This window comes from Malurus melanocephalus, unplaced genomic scaffold, assembly GCF_030028575.1.
Source record: "Malurus melanocephalus ecotype Western Australia unplaced genomic scaffold, MMel_1.1 scaffold_21, whole genome shotgun sequence".
NCBI classification, from domain to species: domain Eukaryota; kingdom Metazoa; phylum Chordata; class Aves; order Passeriformes; family Maluridae; genus Malurus; species Malurus melanocephalus.
This window is the reverse complement of record NW_026623253.1, coordinates 2,799,752-2,820,691: the sequence shown is the minus strand read 5'-3', so window position 1 is coordinate 2,820,691 and position 20,940 is coordinate 2,799,752. Positions and strand designations below refer to the sequence as shown.

The following is a 20,940-nucleotide window of genomic DNA, read 5'->3' as shown; positions in this document are numbered from 1 at the left end:
TAAGCAAGGTAATTGTTCTATATGATGTGGTTCCTAAAAATTGGACTTTCTTGTACAAGGCACACTGGGAAAAGGGCAAGGGCTGAGCATAGSGGGGCAGCCTGGTAATGAAGACATCACTTTTTAGGAAGTTTTGAGATGCAGCATCCTGGTACAAACCCTAATAATATAGCTTTGGTCTAAGCTGGCCAGACAGAGGACATTGACTCAGCTGAATGCTTCTTTCAGTTTTAGGTCATTTCTCAAGAAGGTTTAGTGGGCTATAGTTTTAGCCTTATTACTCTTCATATCTGGGTCAGACACAGTGGGAGAGTAGCATTGGCAAAGGGGTGATGAAAGAAACCAGCAAGAATGAAATCTGCCTCCAAAACCCACCCTTCCCCTCCAAGTTCTTGTGTGAAGGCTTTCCTGCACAGAAATGGTGGTTGGTGCCTCTCCCAGCATTGCTTGTCTTGTGTCACTTTGATCTGCCATCCAAAAAGTGTGGTGGGATGCTATTGATACCCAGGGCTCAGAGGGAAGCCTGCGAGCAATGCGAGGGAGGGAAGCGTACGTGTTGTACTCTTGACTTCTTTTTGCTGTCAGCCTCTCCTCGCAGCCCCTTCACCCAGATAGGATTTCTGGAGCGTGGAGTGAAGAAAGGGAGGCAGCATGTACAAGTGCCCTGGGAATGTGTGAATTCCAGTAGCAGAGCTGGAACAGGGGGAGGGATGGTCCTGAAGCCCTGTCAGCCTTTCGTTCTTTACAAAAGAATGAAGAAAGATAGGAGATCCCAGGCACAATTTGCTGGGGTTCTATTTCCCAAAATAATCTTGGCATGTAGCAAAATCTGCGTTGAAATACCTGCTGTTTTCTTTAATTGATGGATGAACTTTATGTCCTTCAGTTGTTACTCAGATATCTCTGCTGGATATTCACCTCTGGGCGTGATGAGAACATGTGATGAGCACACTCAGAATGGACTAACGGTGGAATTATTATTTGGGAAATCATCTGGAATTAAGTATACAAGACAGAAGATGTTTTATGGGCGTGTTATTTTGGTTTTGTTTGCTGAAACCTGTCTTTAATGTGAACTGAGTCAGGGAGCCAGAGGTAAATGGCCAAGTTGTGGAGCAGCTATCAAAGCACAGCTCAGATATCACACCCTTCTCTTGCATCCTGTGGCACAAGCAGCTGTCAAACTTGTTCTTCAGAAAAAAGAAGTTGGTGCCAGAATTTCCCTAATGGGCATGGTGAAAAGCAGAACTGCCGAGGGAGCTAGTTGTTTCTAGGGAGAATTTCCCAAAAACTGGAGGGAAGTTACTAATAGGAAAGATGCAGAGAAAAAAAGAGGGGCAYGCAGCTTTCCAGGCAACTGGGGAAAAAAGGGTGGGGAACACCAGTGTGCTAAATCCTGAGTTATAAGGGAGGGTGGGGTGTGGTGAGGTGAGTATTTTTGGGGTGTTTGTCCCTGATAGGAAAACTGTTAACAAGTCAATTGCACTGATTTCTCAAAGTGTAACAGAAAGACAACTTAGCTATAACTGCTGGAGGGAATATAATATGGCAGTGTAATTTTAAAAAATAGGATGTATTCCAGTCTCCTCCGTACTTTGAAGTCTAAGGCTTGGACAGCTTTTTCAGCTTGCACCATGGCTGTTGGAATGAGGAGGGGATCAATATGGAAGCAGCATTTTCAGCAAAAGGAAGCCCTTAAAGGGTTTTACATGAAGCTTTTAGTCCTAGGAGAAATTTCTTTCTCAGTTTTTATTGATTCCCCTTTGATGGGGGATGGTGAGGCTTGCTGGGACTGGAAATCCTTCTCTCCAGTTTGACTCTCTCCCAGATCTCTCTGAGCTGAGTGATGTTTCAAAGAGGGGTTTTTAGCGTGCATACACATTGTGCAGTGTGATCTCTCTGAATGGCAGGGGCCTGTGAGCTTTTCATATGTGAGCTGGGGACTGCACACGTGAAACTTCAGTGTTTCCTGCCACAATAGGCTGGAAATGTGGCAGTGCTCTGAAATGTTTTTCYGTGAACATCTGTGGAAAATGTCTTGCTCGGATTCTTTCCGTTCTAGGCAGAAGTTGSTGGCTGCAAGCAGAGACCTCCTCTCTTCTTTCTGCACTTGCTGTTGCAGAGGGACRTATTTATTCCATTTGGTTAATGATCTGAAATGTTAATGTGAACGTGTTTGTTTAAAACACCCTGAACTAAAAAAAAAAGAAATGTAGATTTTGTCCACTGGACTGTATGAACTGGAAGTGAGTGTGAGGGGGTGTGGTGAGGAGAAGCCTACTAGGTCATTGGTTTTCAAATATTCAGTCAATGGCAGATTGTTCTCTGCTGGATATATTTTAAGACCAGAGAGGATCTTATGAATCCTCTGGTATGACCTCATGAATAACATGGATCGCTAGACCAGCTTCATAAAACGAGTGCCTTTTGTACGTCCAGCTGCTGTAAGCAAAATAAGCTATCTGGGGGGCAGGGGAGGCTGTCACCATAGGAAGAATTTAATATTCCTCAGTGCCTTTTTTGTTTTGTTTTCCTGTTGTAGGACAGAGAGGTTCTGCCATCTCTTTTTTTTTAAAGGCTGCCCAGTGATGTGAGGAACAAGAGCAGCTGCCAGTGCCTGTTGTGAAATTTTCTCTTAATTTCATTGCACTGTTTCTACTCCAGTGCATCCTCTCTCCTCCCAAGTTACTGGTTGATGCACAGCCTTTCTTTCATCCTGGAACACACCTGTCTTCTGTCCCTTGCTGTTCTTCTCAGTCTTCATAAACTCTGCTTTGGCATTTGTCCTTTAATATTCATGTCCTTTTACCATGAACTGGGCAACCCAGATTAGCGATTAGAATGTCTTTGCCTGCTGCACATTGACAGGAATTTCCACAGAAGTGACTTATTTTCCTTTCTCTTGAGTGAAGCAGGGAGAAGGAAGCTTTTAGTCTCATGTTGAGAATTTTGTTGTGAGAGAGAACCATTTGGAGCTTTGCTGCACTCTGACCTGTCTTCCCTCTGTGCCATTCAGCAGAAAGTTCTGGAGAAGCAAAAATAAAAGAGAACTTGTAAGGAAAACATCTCAATGAAATCTTCAACTCTGGATTACATCTGCATGTGAGCTCATTGCACAGTAATGTATAATCATTCACTTTGGAAGAAGCTGAGATAAACCAAGAGCTGCTGAAATATGAGCTGAGTATTGATGTTCAACTTGCAATTAAAATGAAATGACGCCCTGCAATGACCCTGAGAGATACTCAATTTCAAGGAAGGCGAATAGAAAGATTCTTAAAGGAAAGAAAGCTTAATCACGGAAATGAATGAAAAGCAGCACAGCAGAAACTCTTTGGCAAGAAAGGCTGGTGTTTTCCAGCCACTGTTAATGGACAGGAACGTGCTTTGTCATTGTGTGCCCTTTGTGCATTAATTTGTAGCTGGAAGTAGAAACCACAGACTTAACTACTGAGGGTTTCTTCCAGTAATGGCTATTATGACTCTTGGGGTAAAGCTTGTTAGGGAACAGCGTCATGAAGAAGCAGGGAAAGGGYAGGGGTCGGGAAAGTGTAGGTGAAGAAATTTATTATCTGGAGAAAGGCAGGTATGTCATGGGATTCTCAGCTGAAGAGTGAATGATTTGGTGCTGAGGCAGTGATGAGTAATATTTTGGACCATGCAGCACTCGTGGGTTGCATCAGTTGTTTTCCCTGTTGCGGTCTGTCTGATTGCAAGCAGGGAAGCTGCATGGAGGAGTTCCAGCCCCCTGGTCAGTAATGGACTGGGCACAGGCTTCTTGCGGGGAACAGTCTGCGCTGGTCTTTGTTCTCATCAGATTACTTGACCATTCTCTGCTCTCCTTGTCTGGGAAATGAAAGGAGCTTGTGTCTGTGAGAAGACAATACCTCATTTTTTGCAGAGAAACAGAGTAAAATGGTAATCCAAGAAGACAAAACATCACCTAGGACCCTAGATAAGGAGGATCTCTTCTGCTACAGATCTGGATTTTAACTGCCTTTTGGTTTTATTTGCTTTCCTTTTCCCATTTTTCTTGCACATTTAACATGTTTGGATTACTGAGCAGGGGAAGGAAAGCAGGGAGAATGGGGGGGACATTGGATAAATAGGGCTCAGAATTTTTCTCCAGTGTAAATCCTAAAATTGAGTAAATTAACTCGATCAACTTGAACTCCTCTATTCCACCCTATAGCCCCTTCAATGTGGATCTGATTGAGCACAAAGTAATCAACAAAACTTAGTTCAGCTTACTGACCCATTTTCCCTTAATTTTTATACATAGAAGAATTAGCACAACACTTTAGCTGAAAACTGTATCACTATAGGATCTGGCTCCTGGAGTTACCTTCCTGGTGGCATGAAATCAACAGTTTGAGCACTGAGATCTAACATAAAAGGGAGTATTCAGCGGAAAGTACACTGAACAAATCCTGATTCTGGAACCTGGTTTCTCTTTAAGCACTTCTGGATTTGTACTAGTAAACTTCTAGCCTCAATTTCTCTACTATCTGTTTAAATTTATGTAGTGTTTTTCAAGTGCTCAAGAGTCAAGAAATACTCTGAAAACTCTTATTGTCCTGACTGCAGATGCTTTTTAATATAAAGTTGTTATTACTTCAATAAAGAAGAAAACTTCTTTTAGGAGTTTTATCTAAGCTTATATAAGGCCTTACATACAGTGAGGGACAGATATTTTGGCTTATTTTAAATCAAAGRTCTCAGCAGAATATGGCAATTTATGATACTCAGCTCTTGGAATTGGGAATGCTGGCTGGCTTATTTTGTAAATCTCTTCAGCTTCCAAATTATCTGAGGGAATGACACTTATCTTCAAATCTGAAGTTATTAAAATCCAGTTATTTCTCAGCTTTCAAGCTTATGAACAGCTTTTCAGCATTTAACTTTGTTTTGTTCTTGATGAGTTTTGCAGGTCGTGCTTGATCTGCCAGCCCTGCAATTGAAACTAAACCCTGGTTTGTTTATTCTCCCGAGTGACCAGTAGGTGCCAATAACAGTATTTCAAACTGTTAAATGCAGGTTGCAAGGTGACCAAAGCCACATCATCTGTTAACTGCAGAGTTCTGTTCTTCTTGGTGTTAATGTAGCATGAACTCATCTCTCATTGAAGGAGAGAGTTCCTGTCACCTCCCCAGCCTTCCCCAGTGCTTGAGCGTGACAATGCTGAGGCCCTGAGTCAGTATCATCAGTGTGTGCTGGGAGTTACCTGTTTTACCACATGCCGGTACCTGTAATCTTGGTGTTGAGATGTTTGGCCTTTTTTTTGGCCTTTTTTTTTTTTTTKTTTKTTTTGTCTTGGAGGGCACAAACTTAAAGTGTATAGGTTTTGAGTATTGACCCTTGCTTGGTGTGGTCCAGATCCTGGGTCTCTTGGACAGTGGGGGGGGGGAATGGGGCACTCAACAGCCTCCTGCCTTTTCGGGTTTTGTAAGGGGGCAGTAAATCCCTGAAGGTGCTTTATTCTGTCCATTCTTGCCTGAGGGCAGCCTGAAGCCCAGGGCATGGGTCATGTGGGCAGAAGGTCTGGGATACACTCAAAGAAGACATATAACCTTAGGAAGCTGCAGCCACACGGTTCTCAAGACTGAACTGAGAAGCTTTCACTATAATTAATCTTAATTAGCTTTAAAAAGATAATAAAATGTTGTTTTCCCTCCTCATCTGGCAAGGGTAAAGCACAACCCCTGACACATCTCTTGACCCTTTGTTGATATTCAGTTCAAGCACAGATCAGTGATTTCTCCTTAGAGGTAGAGATGATAATTTGCAGGAGATGTTACCTTCTAGGGAARTAAGTAAAGGAAAGAACAGTTTGAGTCTTACCACGGGTGAGCATGATCCTGAAATGCCAGTGCAGCTGGTGCCTTGGAGCCTTCCTGCCCAGGAAGCTTTGGCTCTTCATGGGGTGGATTTGTGCTTGGTGACCCAAACTGAAGAGTGTGTCAGTGCTGCATTTCYATGACCCATGGCCTTTCCTGGCTGAGTGACCAGCCAAGCTCAGCTCTTGCCCTTGTGACATGCGGTGGCCAGGAGTGTTCTCACTGAGTTCCACATTAGYGCTTTGTTGGTGTGCCAGGGTGTGAGGGCAGTGTCTGTTCAACGCAGGATATACCTGGACTTTCAGCCTGGAAAAAAGCCCTGAAAAACCCCATGTACTCTCTGTTTTCCCTTGTTTAACCCAGGGCATGGGTAAGTAGCCTATCCCTAGCCCAGCAAAGTTGGAATACCTCAGTTCATCTCTCTTGCTCAGCCCCTCCCAGCATCCAGCCAGGACACGGCCTGTTTGCTGGAGTAGAGCATATCCCGTATTCCTGACATGATGTCACCTCCTTGCTGCAGGACTGACTTAGGATAGACTCTGAGTTTATGGACAGTATCAGGATTATTATGGGGCTGTGCTGCCTTTGATCAGTRCAGCAGAAGGGATGTGCTGGGAATGCAGGGACGTTCCTAGCAGATTTTGACAGTCTCTTTGTTTCTTTTCTTTGACAGTTCACACACAGCTTGAGACTTCTCTGCTTATAGTTGGCTGGAGTGCCCTGGTCCATGCTGCCTTTAATCCCCTAGGACCTTGAACTTCTGTCTGCACAGCTCCAAACAAAAGGATGGAAAATGTCTTGGTTTTTTTTGAAGACAAATAATCAAATAGGCTGCAAGGGGAACATAGTTAGGGTGTGTGTGTGTGTGTGTAAATGTCAGGAAACAAACTGAATTCACACAAAACCAATTTAGATAGATGCTGAGGAAACAATCAGTTTAATCTCTGTTCATTTCCTAAGAAAAGGATCCCATCATGCTGAGCTTAAGAGTTAAGGCTGCAGCCTGCTTGTGAAACCACTACCTGAGCAGCTGATTTCAATATTCTGGATCTCTTATTTCCTTAAATATGWTTTAGCGTAAACATGTAGGAGTCTTGGTTGGTAATCCATCTGTAACCTCTGTTGCATCTCTGCCACCCTTTTATCCTTGCTTGCTGGGGTCATATGCAGTGTTAATTTTAAGAGAGATCTTCTAGTGTCAAAATGGGCGCCAAACTCTCAGATCACATGTCTGCATACTGCCCTTGTGTACCAAAGTACAGCTGCTTCCAGGGCAGAGGAGAGGGCTGGTGGAAATTTTAAAAGCTGGAGAAGTAATTATTGCATTATTGTTGGAATTAGTTTGTTAGCATGCTGTGTAATATCTGTTGACCAAAACAAGCCAGGCCCTGGTAGTCTAGAAAAGKTGCACCAAAAATTATGGCTCTAACTTCATGATACATCCAAATTTCTTTCCAGAACCTGAGTTTGGAAATGATGTGRTAAGTGTGTGCCATGTGATGAGCTATCAACGTAGCTTTCCACAGAAACCTGTTGAGAGGGCAAGGCACAAGTGGGTTGTCTTGGATGATTTCCTTAAGTCTTCTTCATTAAAAGCAYTGTTTGCCACTGGTCTTCAATGGATTTGAAATAGATGGTTCTTGTACTAAAAGAGTAGCAGGTGAAAGTGGAGGAAAGCAAATAAACTTTATTTTCTCCCAARCCCTTCTTCTATGCTTGTTGTTCCTGCTGCTGTGCCAGAAGTAGGTGAGTCAGGTGATAATGGGAATCTAGGGAGTGTAAAAAGGGTTACTTCTTAATTTGAGTGCTAAGTTTCTTGTGTTCCCTGGCTCTTTCCCCAAAGTCATCCTGGAGGTCACTGTTGGGATCAGCTTTCCTTGTATTTATCTCCTTCACCTTGTTTCAGAGAGAAATCATGGGGGTATTTTGCTACATTTTTCAGTTTCTGCATTGTGAAATAGAGAGTATTAACRATTTTGGCATAGCTGAGGAGTTGTGATCTTGTTACTTTTGCACCAGAGATGCAGCTGTTATCGAAATTTGGGGAAGTTTTGTTTTTTAACTTACATACCTCAGAAGTCAAAACATCMCAGTGTTGTCTGAGTATTTTGAAACAGCCTGGTGGTTTTCACTGATATCATCATCACCACTTTGCAATTGAAGGAGTCACTGTACCCTTGGGCTTGGATACATCTTCTAGAGAAGAAGCTATCTGTGGCAGAGCATGAAGGAAAACCCACAGAAAGGTGTTATCAGATGAACTGATTGTACAGTGACAACTGTATTGTGACAACTGTATTGTGACAACTGTATTGTCTGTTCCAGTTCCACTGTAGGACCATTGGTGTTTTTAAGGTTCTGTTTTGCTTTAACTTGAATTCCTATTGGCAGCCTCAACAAAAAGTTTCATTCTGGATTAGCCTGAGGACCTGAACTCACAGGCTCTTAAAGGAGTTATCAGTGCAAGAGCAGCTTCTTTTGTGCTGGAAAGTAGAAGGCAGATTTGGGCAGCAACCTCTGATGGTTTGGGTACTTTGTCTTAGTAAAGGATTTAATGGCTAAAAATAAAAAAACTATTTTACAAAAAAACATAAATGGTTGCTTATCCCTACTTCAGAGCTCTGTCTCCACAAACTAGGAGAGAATACTTCAAAAATGTGGTGCAAGGAAGGTGTTGAGCACTGAAGTAAAGCCTGTTATGAATTATTGTGGTTCCTCTTTTCTAGGTCCTGTGTTCAATGTCTCGGTGCATTCTGACAGCCCAACGATTTACCAGGGCGAGGTGGCAGATTTGCTGTGTATCGTCACAACGGAAGGAATTCCACTTGAGCCAGGTATTTCAGCAAAATTATTACACTGGTAACTCTTTTGCCTTCAGCAGGCAGAATAACATCAGCAGTTAATAACCCTATGTCCTTTGAGTGAGCCTGGAGGGTTGAGAACCAACAATTCTGTAGAACTAGATAAAAACAAGAAAGTGTGTTTGCTTTACACAGCTCAATTTAAAGCAAGTTTTTCTGTTAATTTCACCTTCTGAGGGGAGAGGGGAAAACATTTCTTACTGTTAAATCCTCCTCTGCTGTCCCCACCAAGTGACCCCACTGCAGGCAATCAAAACACACAACCACTAGATGGGCCATGAAAACTAGTCCTGTGGCCCTTAATTGGAAAGGAAATCCATTGGCTAAACCATTCAGGAGAAAATGGTTATCTGTAAAGAAATCTTAGACACCTGGCCAGTCAGCTTCACACTTCAGAGGGAATTTAAGGCTTAAGGTGAATCTAAAAATCATAATAATTGACTGCTACAGCTTAAATGCCAAAATGAATGTTCATTGCCTTCAGAGCTGAGCACCCTTTTTCTTGTGGAAGAAAGAARTACAGTACCTAGTTTCTGTGAAAATGACAGCAGACACTTTAAAAGCGAATTTTTATGGAGAGCTAAAAAGTTCAGAGAATTGCTTGAAGCCTAGCTGCTTGCCAAGCATTGTSTGAACTGCTTTTCTTCAAAATGCCATGAGAATAACTCTTTCTCATACCCAAAATTTGGGTTTGGAGCGAGTTTAGTCATTATATGTATGAATACAAACATCTCTTTAAAATAAATCTACAAATATATATGTAAATATAAATATATGTGAATATATCTAAATATAAAGATGCCATGTTTCATCCCAAACTTAAAAGTCTACACATTAGCCACTACAACAGAGGTGCTGCACCTCTGCAGAAAAACATTACTTATGATGTAGTAGCTGATGAGATGAAGTACCAGGCTTAGTAAAGGCCCATCACTCWGAAATTACGAGATGTCGGTTCTGCATTAAATCAGAGCGTAGCAGGGAAGCAATTTGCCAGATTACAGTTGTGTGCTGCCTGTGAAAAAATGATAGGAGTCTGTAGATTGTATTATTKAAATGCCTGGTGGGGAGGAAAAGCTGAGTAAACTTTATTGCTGTCAAAAGAGTCATCATAGGCTGGGATATTGGGCACAGCAAGCAGCGATGTGTGCCTGTGCACATGCCCCAGTCTGTCCTGCGGCTTCTGCTCAGCAGGAAGCATCTTTCCAGCTGAGGTGTGCTCAGGCTCTTACAGGTATTGTTGCGAGGCCATACCCAAAGCGGCTGCCTTCCTTTGCAAAGCAGTAATTGCTGACAGGAGCAGCTGCTGCTTCTGCTGGTGTTGGACAGCCTCAATAAGCTGGTGCTGCCTTGTGAGAGAGGCTTCAGCGCCCCTGACTCAAACCTGAAAACTGGAACACAGGAAGTTCCACCTGAGTATGAGGAGGAGCCTCTTCATGTGAGGGTGACCACACACTGCAATTGGTTGCCCAGAAGTGTTGTGGAGTCCTTTTCTCTGGAGAGATTCCAAAGCTGCTGTCTGGGCCAAATCCTGTGCTATGTGCTCTAGGATAACCCTGCTCAAGCAGGGAGGTTGGAGCACATGACCCCCAGTGGTCCCTTCCAGCSTGACCCATTCTGTGAAAAGAGGCCACTCARTAGCAATGGGGCTCTCCTTCAGTGCTTTGCTGCAGTTGGGTTTGGGATGGTTTGTGTGTGTTTGGTAGCTTGAGACCGGGAGGAACTGACAGTATAAGGATAATCATAAAGGTTGAAGTTAAAGGTGTTGTCTTTGAGGAGCTGCTCATCAGCACAGCTAAGTTTTAACTTGGCAACTTCACAAGGGTTCATGGGCATCTGTTGGAGTTGATAGATTATCCCTGGAGTTGGACATGATGCTGTTTCCAGTGGTCATGGGCAACAGGAGCAGAGCCTTAAATGACAGCACTGTAATCTGTTCTATAGCTGGATAATGTAATTTTGGATATGGCAGACCTCTGTGGTGTTCTTTTGTCTTGTTTCTTTTGTGTTGGTGGTTTATTTGGTTTGTTTATTTCTCAGTCTGTATGGGGGCAGATGARGCACAGACAAGTACACCCAGAATGGAGCCAAGTGTGGCATTGTGGCAGGTTTTGAGGAGACTTTTCACTCTGTGCTCTGAGCYTCCAGTTGCTGGATGAGCAGGATTTAAGGCCCAACCAGTCATGCTGTGTGGAGAAACCCCATGGACCTGAGAATCTGGTCCATCTCCAGTCCTTCCTGGTCCTCTGGATGAGACTGGCAGAAGAGCTGCCGGGAACAGCTGGAATKTATGCAGGGTGTGCAGACATCCCTCGTCCATCTGCCTTCTTGGCCCTGGGAGCTGGAGGGGGCTAATGGAGCAGGTTAYGGGAAGGGCTTAAGAGCTTGTGTGGTAGCAAACAGATGTGGTTCCTTACCAGTAACCTTATTCCTCTGCATCCCATCTCTGTGTCAGTATCACATTTTAATTCCCTACTGGAACAGAGGACCTTTTWAATTAGTGCCAAACKTTAGAGACAGTGAAAGTAACAGGGYTCTGTCACCCCACTGGGGACATGGGGCATGCTGTCAGGGAAAGCCTACACCTGGCAATCGGAGAAAYGAGTCAAGAGCTGCCAGCATCTTCTGGAAGAAAACAGATGACTGCAATACTGACATGGTCATTCCATTTGGGAATGGGATGAGAAAGGAGAAAGAGCAAATGCCTTTGACTCCCTTCTGAGGGGCRTGGTGGCTTCCAAGGCCATCTGTCCTGTTCACGTCAGATGTGGTTTGGGTTCTCTTGTGAGCAAAGGACCAGGATGCTTCATAAAATGTTTTGTTAAATGCACATCCTTTAAACACATTTTGTATGCCAGCCAGCTCTGCTCCTGTGCACACAGGCACTTAATTTTGCAAGCCTGATGTGGATTAGTATGGATGCCTCCTGTAACAAACTGGTCCGTGTCATCTCTTCTTGCTCTTTGTATACACAATCAGAAAAATAAAGTACTTGCAAGGAGCTGAAGAAGAGCTAAATGACCAGTTATCTTTGTCAGTGTCRTTTGTAACAGTTAGATTGATGAACTTTTTTTTTGCTAGAGGCATCACTTAGGGTTTTAACCCTCTTCGGGTGGMGGCAACTCACAATGCTCTCAGTGTGTGTTTGTGTGTACCCACCCTGTGGGAAATTTTCAAAAGGGTGGAAGAGGTTTTGGCGTGACTGCTACATGCTTTAATTTCCTCTGCTTCTTTGAGACCCTGCTGAAATCGAATGTGTGTTACTAAGCCCAGTACATGGCAGCAACTGCTCCATCTAAAGAAGTGCTCCTTTGGCTTGGCAGCCGTGGTCGGTGTTTTTGAATTGATACGAGGGGAGTATGTGTGTGTCAGGGGGGAATAGTAGTTCTTCTGTGCCTTGAAGATATAAAAGCTGCTTCTGATACTTGTATTGAATACACATTTTCACAAATGATCTCTCTAGACTTCCCAGATCACCCATTCTTGGGCTGTGTGCTTAGGGATTTAAAAGTATTACTTACTGTGTCTGAAAGGAGATGCGGGGTTTTTTTTAATCTGCTCCAGACAGACCCAGTGGGCACTCTGGAGAATTTAACAAAACCAGCTTGTTTACCCCTTATAGGGCTTGAAGTGGTTTGCTCAGCTCTCTAGGAAGCCCTATTCAACCTCATTTAAATGTAGTAAACAAAAAGGGTCTCAAAATTGTGATTCAACACTGTAACAGGATGCTGAGAGAGCTCCATTCTAAGCAGTGGAAGTGTACGGTTCCTAAGAAGCTGGTCTAGAAATAGGATTGCCTTTTTTGAGGAGTGATTGGTCAGGGAAGTAGCTAAGACCCAGACAGCTTAGCCCTGTGTGTCAAATCGAARTGTACGTAAAGATGTGCTTTACATGTTGATGATCCTCACTGCCTGAGGAGGGAGGAAGCACAGCACCATTGTGGCTCTGCTCACAGAGCTCTGGTCCAGCTCCCAGTGCTCTCTGGTCCACTCCCAGTGCTTTCTGTTCCTTTAGGGCTACATGTCCTGGTGGCACTGAGGTCCTCGATGCCCTTGTGGGCACTGGGGTGTTACGCTTTACCTTTGCCAGGTGTCCCACTCTACTTACTGTGTGGCACAGAAAAACCAGGGAAAAAACCCTTTGTTAAGTGTGAACGTGGTTCTTGAAGGGGAGTTTTTGTGGATTTGGGTCAATGTTGACTCGTCAACATTGATGCAAGGGGTGTGTAATGGTGCTGATGCCTAGTGTGTGACCTGTTTTATGTCAGTAAATCTACGTATTTATTAGCACTTGGGAGCTGCTAGGCATGTTCCTCTCTGATATTTAGAGAGCACCTGATTTATGTCGTGGCTTTGGTAAATTTTCCTGTGTTTTTATTGCACGAAACCCAGAGTTATATAGAAATGAATCAGATGACTTTGCTGTATTAAGCTATTTCAAGGAGGATAGTGACAGAGTACTYGGAGCCAAATCCTCCCTCTGACTGTCTGCAGTGAGTCACTAATTGCAAACTGTGTATACTGACTAATAAAATATGTTGGCATAATACTGTTGTCCCATGTTGTAATTACAGAAGATAGATTCAACTTTTTCAAAATGACAGCCAGTGCCTGCACTCGTCTCTGTGTGGGGAGGGAAGGGAACCTCAAATTATCTGAGACACACAAGAAGGAATTCTTCAAAGCTGCCTGAGGATCTGAAGACTAGATTATTATTATTATCTTTTAATATCTAAATTTATTGCTTAAACCTCTTTCAGCAAGGTCCGTGGTGTGTTTAGTATAATTTGCCTTAGCCTGAAAGGTGTCCATGTGCTCCTACAGCACCTGGAAACACAAGAGCAAGCAGCAGGCTTGGATCTTTGGAAGGAATTGGTCATTCCCAACGTGCCTGCCTGTGGACCAGTGCTATTACCGTATTTGGCATAAACAGACAGCAGGGATGAAGAGTGGTTTCTATAAACAGAGCTCTCTCTCCAGCAGAGGCCCTGTTTCCCATAGACACTTGGATGAGTGCACAAAGCAGAGGTCAAAGTTTGGTCTCGTTGACTGAACATGTGTTTGTGGTAATTTTTATTAACTTTGGTTTCAAGGGAAGTGGTCCGAGTGCTTTGCSAAGTAACTCATAACAGCATTTGTAGGATGAGAGGCAGGAGGGATTGCTCTGAGGGCTGCTGGTCTGTGTGACCTGTGCTGAACCTCATGTAGGCCAGGTGCTCTCCTGAGGTTCTGTGCGTTGCGCAGAACTCCAGGCTGGGCAGGCAGGGCAGGAAACTGGCTGGTGTCCCAAAACAGTTTGGTCAGCCAGTGTCTCTGGTAGTAACATCTGCTATCTCATATTTTTGTTTTGTTTCTGTAGATGTGTGTAAAACCAGAGCACCTTAAGAAGGAGTTAATTACACCCCAAACACTTGGGGKGTGTTTTTTCTGCAGTAAGGGGGAATGTCCCACATGGCCAGCTGATAATATACTTCAAGTACAAGAGCTGAAGATGTCTCTTTACTTCACTTTATTTTAAATTAATGAGGTTCTCTTCTTTTTCAAAGTGCTAGCTTGCCTGGTACAGACTTAAAATCATCTTCACTTGGATCTGTAAGCAATTTGAGTTCAACAGCAAGTTTAGGGCTTCAGTTACTCCATTAGCCTGGAGGTCAAATCTGAAAGTTTAGAGAAGAGCAGACTCAATTAGGCAAAAGATCAGTTTTAAATTTCAGATTGCTGGTACTGTATTTTTCAGAGTCCTCAATACTAGAAAATGGAGGTCTGATATATTTCCAAGAATCACTGGAACTGCCTTTGGTGTGCAGAGGTTAAGTCCTGTGCACACAGTGTGCCAGTGCTCCAAAATCAGACACAAATAGTAACCTCTCTTTCCAGTTTGGGCCCATCAGTTTGCTCATCTGCCATGAAGGAAGACCTGTAAGGAAACAAGTGAGCAGGCTGTCCTRTCCGTGCTGTGGGTCATGCCAGCAACACCTCTGACAGGTGTTGCTGGGCTCATGACAGCAAAGAATAGCAGTGATTTTTAAAGTAGACACTCGGCTACATCTGCCTAATGGGGTTAAGACTGAGATCTGCTAATGAGATCATCAGGATCTTGCATGATCACAGAGCAAGCTTGAACTGCTGATGGGCTCTGGCTACCTGTCAGCTGTGTGAAAAGTGTAAGTTCCTGCAAATCCATATTATAGACTGTGTCCTTGGGTRTGAAACTTGGACAAGGCATGATGTCTGATGTGTCACAGTAACCCACAGCTCTGGGGAAAATGCACAAAAGCATCATGGCCAGGCTTTGCTCCTGCTAATTTGTACTATTGCAGGTAATTTTTCGTGCACTATGCAGGATCTGTGTTCATTTAGGCAAACTGTAAATGTAAGAACCTTTTGATTCTGTGGTTGTGTAGGCCCTGCATGATGACAGTGACTGCAAATCACTCTATGCTAGCAAATACCTAGCACTCCCACTCCTGTTCACTGTAGGTGCAGCGTAACTGTAGAACTTCTTGTGATACTCGGCCTGCTTGGCAAAAACTTAGGTCAGAGTTAAACATAAATTTTAAAATAGCAGGCAGAAAGGCAAGAAATCTCTTCTTTGTCATCCCTGTAGCAACTCACCCTTTCTGTACAACTCCATTCCTCCTGTCAGTGCATTTCATTGCAGTTCACTGCTTGAATCTTCCTAGAAAGGACATGCTCAGGGGACTCTCTCTTTTTCTTTCTGTTTKCTTTTTTTTTCCCTTCTGCTGTCAGACCAGTGCTGGCTGTGCTCCTTACAGATGAACCTTTCTGCTGAGAAATGGCACTATGAATACTTTTCAGCACTCACCAACACATCTAAATTCCTCTTTGTCCCCAACCACAGATGATATGTCCTTTGATGTCTCCTGGTTTGCCGTGCGCTCCTTTGCRCTGGACAGGGAGCCCGTCTTGCTGGCCTCGCTGGACCGGAGAGGGATTGTGGCACAGAGCAGGAGGAATGGGAGCAGTGATCTCAGCCTGGAGAGGATCAGCCCACTGGAATTCCGGCTGCGTGTGCACGGCTGCGAGGACCACGACTTTGGGAACCACTACTGCGTAGTGACCCCGTGGGTGCGGTCTGCCACTGGTGTGTGGCAGCGGGAGCCTGACATCAAAGCCAAACCTATCTTCCTKTCTGTGAAAATGGATGGTAAGAGATTGCCACATGTGTTACTCAGTTTCATTTTCAACACCTTGTTATGTCTTTTTTGTGGCAAATATTCCCTGTAACTATTTTTAAAGGTGCCTCTGGTAATCTCATTAGAATTTGTTATCTTTTTTTTTTTCGGTTTGCAATTTCTGATTCAAGATTCTTCAGAGTAGAAGAATCTGTTCTGCTTAAAACATTGATAGATACATGGCTGGAGTGTTTTCTCTCCTGATCACCTCTTGGTGATGTTTTGCACAGCTGAGGCACCTTTCAGTCAAGGGCACAGTATTCTCTCCAAATGTTAACCCTTCTGCCTGCTGGAGGAAGCCTCARTTTGCAGATGGAGTGTGTAAATTAGTCACATTGTGGTCATTATCAAAGCTGAGAAGAGAAAATCSGAGCTCTGACTCCTTCCTCCCTCTAATGACAAGACATGTTGCTCCCTACACTTCATGCCTTGCCTGCTTTCCACCCAGGCTTGCAAGTGTTGCTAGACTTCAAGAGGAGGAAGTTGCACACTAGGTACTGCATTCAGCACATAGCTAAGGAAGAAAAAGAATRCAGGAGGTGTTTGAGCTAGTTGCTTTCTTGATATTTCCAGGAGAGGTCATTTCTGGGAAATTCATGAGCTTGAAATGAACAAGAAGCTTTTGTTCTCCCCACTGTGCTGATAACTATTATAACTGTACTTTCCAAACTCCTCACAGTTCTCACTGCCTTTTAACTGAGCAATAGGTACTTCAAAATATTTTTTTTTTGTTTAGGCACCAGCTTTGAAGGTTGATTATACAGGGTAAATACATAGTAATTCTAGTAATTCAAAGCCTAAAGGAATCCACTCCTTGCTTTTTGGAAATCTGTTACAAGGAATGGAGCCACACTCAGCTTCTGATGTGAAAACAATTCAGTGCTTTTGTTTGGAGAAATGTGTGATAGCATGACTCTTGGAGTGAACTCTACTTTGCTATCTCACTCCAAGGCTCTTTTGCTGCTTCCAGCTTCTCCCAGGCTTTGAAATGGTAGAGGAACAATTAGCGTGAAGAGGAAAGGGAGACCAGTAAAAGACCAATTTTTCAAACCTRGGAAGATGGAAATCAAGAAGGAAAATTAGTCTAATTTCTTTCTAAAATAATTAATCTGCCTTTGACTGAATAAAATGGGATTTTCTCCATTTTCAGGCGAGAAGAAATAAAGGAGATGTCTGGATTTCTCAGTGATGTCTAATGACTCTGCCTTCCTTTTTCAGTTCTGAATGCTTTCAAGTATCCCCTGTTGATTGGYATCGGCCTGGCCACTGTCATTGGACTCCTATCCTGCCTTATTGGCTACTGCAGCTCCCGTTGGTGCTGCAAGAAGGAAGTGCAGGAAACGAGACGAGAGCGTCGCCGGCTAATGTCGATGGAGATGGACTGAGCGTGGGAGCTGGACACASTTGCATTTCGGGAGAGACTCACAGGGCTCTTGGATTGTGTTGAGACACTTGCTCACAGGCCCAGACAGGACAGTGCGTTCGCTCTCTGATTTCAGCCTGGACCTCAAGCTTCTCCTTGTTACACGTCATGTCCTGACAACAGTCAGGCCATATTTAGCAACTTGGGAGTTCTCCTTTTCCAGCAGCACTTTCTGCATAGGGATCATGTCCTTCTAATGTGCAAACTGTTGAGCCTTCTTTCAGCAGGGCCCTGTGAAAAAATTCATCGATGTTTTGTTTGTTTGTTCATTGGTTTTATTCCCCCAACCTTGTGGTTTTGGAAAGATGTCCCTGTATGAAAGCACAGTGGGCAGGATGATGATTGGGAAAGAGGCTGGTAAAAGTGTTAGGCTTTCACTGTATTAACCAATCTACTTTTCCCCTCTATCCTCATCACACCATCCTGTTCCCTTTCCCTCTCCACCTTGGTATCTCATCCATGTCTCTGTGTTGGGTTGAAGGCTGGAGAAGATTCCTGTGCTGGAACCATCACGAGGCTGTTCCGGCAAAGAATTGCTTTATGGTTGTCAGCATGCCTTCTCTTCCCTGGCTTTCCAAGAGACTGCAGTTAATCCTGACACACAACTTGCCTGGTAGAGATCTTTGAAGCRCTTTTTAAAAAGCCTTTTATTTCCAGTGCTCAAAGCTCTTAGCCTTGGTGAGTAGGGACTAAGTTGGCAACCCTGAAGAGTCAACCCGCAGACAAGCATTTGATGGATGTCTGCCTATGGCCACCTCCTCCTTCACCCTTCCACCTTCTCTTCTCCCCACTACAGCTGCTCACATCGTGCCTGAGACCCTGTTCTGCTTGTGGCAGGGGGGCACGTGGTACCTGGGGACAAGGCTCAGCCTTCTGCCAGCCTCAGCAGGAGTTTGGAGATCTTGCTCCCCGGGTGATGGTGTGACTTACAAATATACCGAGAGATGGATCTTCATCTGCAGGCAGCCAACTGATCATGTTTAGAGACTTGTAAACGATGTATTACCAAATGCACAGACCAGACTTCAGTGCTGCTTTTGCCAGTCCCTCGCTGGTAACCCTCGAACCTGTGAGCACAATCTGAGGTCTGCAGTAGCTGCAGTGCAGCGCAGGGTAGGAGTAAGCCCAAGAGAGCAGCAAGAATCCTTCAGGTTCCAACGGCCCTGGTCTTGAGCATGGGCCTGCAGTGGGACTTTCCCCACGGGCTTGAGACCTGTTCCTCGGTGCTATAGTACACAAGTCCTGCTTCGGTCTTCCACAGACACTGACCTGGCTCCTGAGAGGGAGCAGCAGCTTTGCCAGGCAGTTCTGTCTTCCCAGTGCAGCTGGTGTCTTAAGCAATAAAGGTCAGAATAATGATACTGTGTATAAACAAACGAGGAAGTAGGACTTCACCACAACCTGATGTCGCAGCCATGGTTTGGCTGCATCAAGAAGGGTGAGAAATGCAGAGTTGAGGCCAGGGCTCAAACCTTTCCATGGTTTTTGAGATAAAAGATGGTAAAGAAGAATGTCCATGGAAGGTAGTGGTTGTGGTGTGCCTGATTAGACATTATGTACTTGACAATCTGCTTCTCTAATAGCTCATCCCACTGCACATTCCAGGAGCACTGCAGCTCTGGTATCTGGGCTATGAAGGTTTCTGTGATAAGTTTTCTTTGTGTGGATTTTTTTTGGTTTCTGTCTTGCGTTGTGACCTTTGTTCTGAGGCTGATGTGAGGGGGTTTTGCAGAAGGCTGCTCTGTGTCCTGCATGTGGACATGTGCATGCAGTCACATCTGTATGCATAGAGGTGTCCAGTGATTTTTGAAAGATGAATATGCAACATCTTCCAAATGGGCTTGATTTTTGTAGTTGGGGCTTGCAAGTTGTTATTTGAATCTTTAGGACATTTCATGTAGTATTCCAAAACTGGGACCCCCAGACCTATGAATCTCTGAAAGACTTTGGCCTGAAGGTTCATAGGAACTTTTCTTTTTGGCCTGATGTTTTTCTTTCTGGAAGAGCTCTAAAAGGCCTCTGCTGCAGGTAGATTTATCTGCCTTTCCTGAACAACAGGGCAGAAGCAATCTGTAGCTTCCACTGTGAAAGCCCAGAAATCTGTAGCAATGCTTTCCAAAGGAAGGGAGTTCAGGAAAGAATTCACTCAGTTGTTACTTTTGACAGCAAGAATTTTTCTTCCTAATCTTGCTCTTTCCTTAAACGTTATGAAACACTATTCTGATGTTTGGGATGCTAGCTGATCTAGCAGCTTCTTTCCTGCTCTAACAYCTGCTTTCTTCTCAGAAGGCTTGTGGCATTGGGGCATCTTGGGAAGGCTGGAAGAGGTGGTGAAGTTCTGAGCACAGCATCAGGGACTTTTCATCCTGGCAGACTGATTCCTGGTCTATATCGATGCCCTTGGTGAAGTTTTAGGGAGAGAGGATCATGACCGTAATGCAATAATTAGGGAATGGATGAGCAGGAAACCTCCAGCTCTTCCCAAACACACAATACAGCACACTTCCTCCCTGCTGGAAAAAAACTCAGGGTTATTTTGGTCAGGGCTCCCTTCTTCTCTAGTGAAAGGTCCCCATGTCCTTATCTAATGCTGACCTTCCTTCACAGCCCATAACAAACCATCTGTGTCACTCCAAGTGAAGGAAGTTTGCCACTAGCTTGTACTGCTGACAGCCCCTTGGAAGGCAATGCTGCATCCCATTCCACCCTGTATTTGTTGTAATTGGAAGGCCAGAAGCTGAGGGGCTAGACCTAACCCCCAGGTTTCCTTCTACCTGTGCCAATTTTGTATTATCCCTTTTTTAAAAATAGAGCGTGAATCTTCTCTCTAATGGAAAAAAAAATCTGGGTCACTTTTCATGTTTTTTATTATTATTGTTATTATTATTATTATTTCGTGTGTGACCAGGGTTTGTGTGAGTGGAGGTGTGTGTGCATCTGATTGTGTATTGAACCTGCAGAGTATCAGAAGAGTAAGCTGCCTGTGGTGCAGTACAAGCATCCATATCCTCCCTGCTGCAACCTGTGGTATTGTCAAAGTATCCTAAGGGCTCACATTGATCTTCCTCTGTTTGCATCGCCAYATCTCCTGGTTAAGCTGGTAAATTCCTCCAGGCACTTGGAATTTCGATCCAGGGCAACCTTGAACATCATACAGCAGAAGGGCAAGATATTTTCCTTCTTTTGTTTAATTTCAAAGTTACAAAATAAAGTTTTGGGCACAATTCTGGAATGCAGGTACTGAATAGTTCTAACGATGCTGTGTAAAATGTTTCTTTTTATGTTTAAAATAAAGAGCGAGCCTTTTTGATTATGTCTGTGCTGTGGGTCTGGGTGTTTGAGCTGTGGGCAGTTCTATCCTTGTACCTCGCATGTGTGCAGACACTATTGTTGAAGGTATAAAATGTAAACCTTACAGTTCTGTTTTCAGCACTGTTTACCCTGTAAAATAAGCATGAGCCCTATTTTACAGTAAGTTTTAAATATTTGCCTACATTTCTGAGATGAATTGGAAAGCATAATTATTTTCCTAGTTTATTGTGTTTCTACTGCACTGTAAGTCAGTCTTTTTGTTGGGAGAGTTTTATTTTGATTRGCTAAGGCCAGGAGTCACACTTGGAAGTG

At 43.9% G+C, this 20,940-nt stretch overlaps 1 protein-coding gene across 1 annotated transcript in view; it reads left to right on the top strand.

Annotated features, from left to right (window-relative positions):
* The window catches only part of PTGFRN (prostaglandin F2 receptor inhibitor), a 37,542-nt gene extending 16,913 nt beyond the window's left edge, over positions 1–20,629 (top strand). The window contains exons 7-9 of the mRNA XM_057389919.1: positions 8,564–8,671; positions 15,560–15,865; positions 17,112–20,629. Of these exons, the coding sequence (XP_057245902.1) occupies positions 8,564–8,671; positions 15,560–15,865; positions 17,112–17,278 (581 nt within the window). The 3' untranslated portion in view covers positions 17,279–20,629. The remainder of the gene's footprint in view (positions 1–8,563; positions 8,672–15,559; positions 15,866–17,111) is intronic.
* The last annotated feature ends 311 nt before the right edge of the window (positions 20,630–20,940 follow it).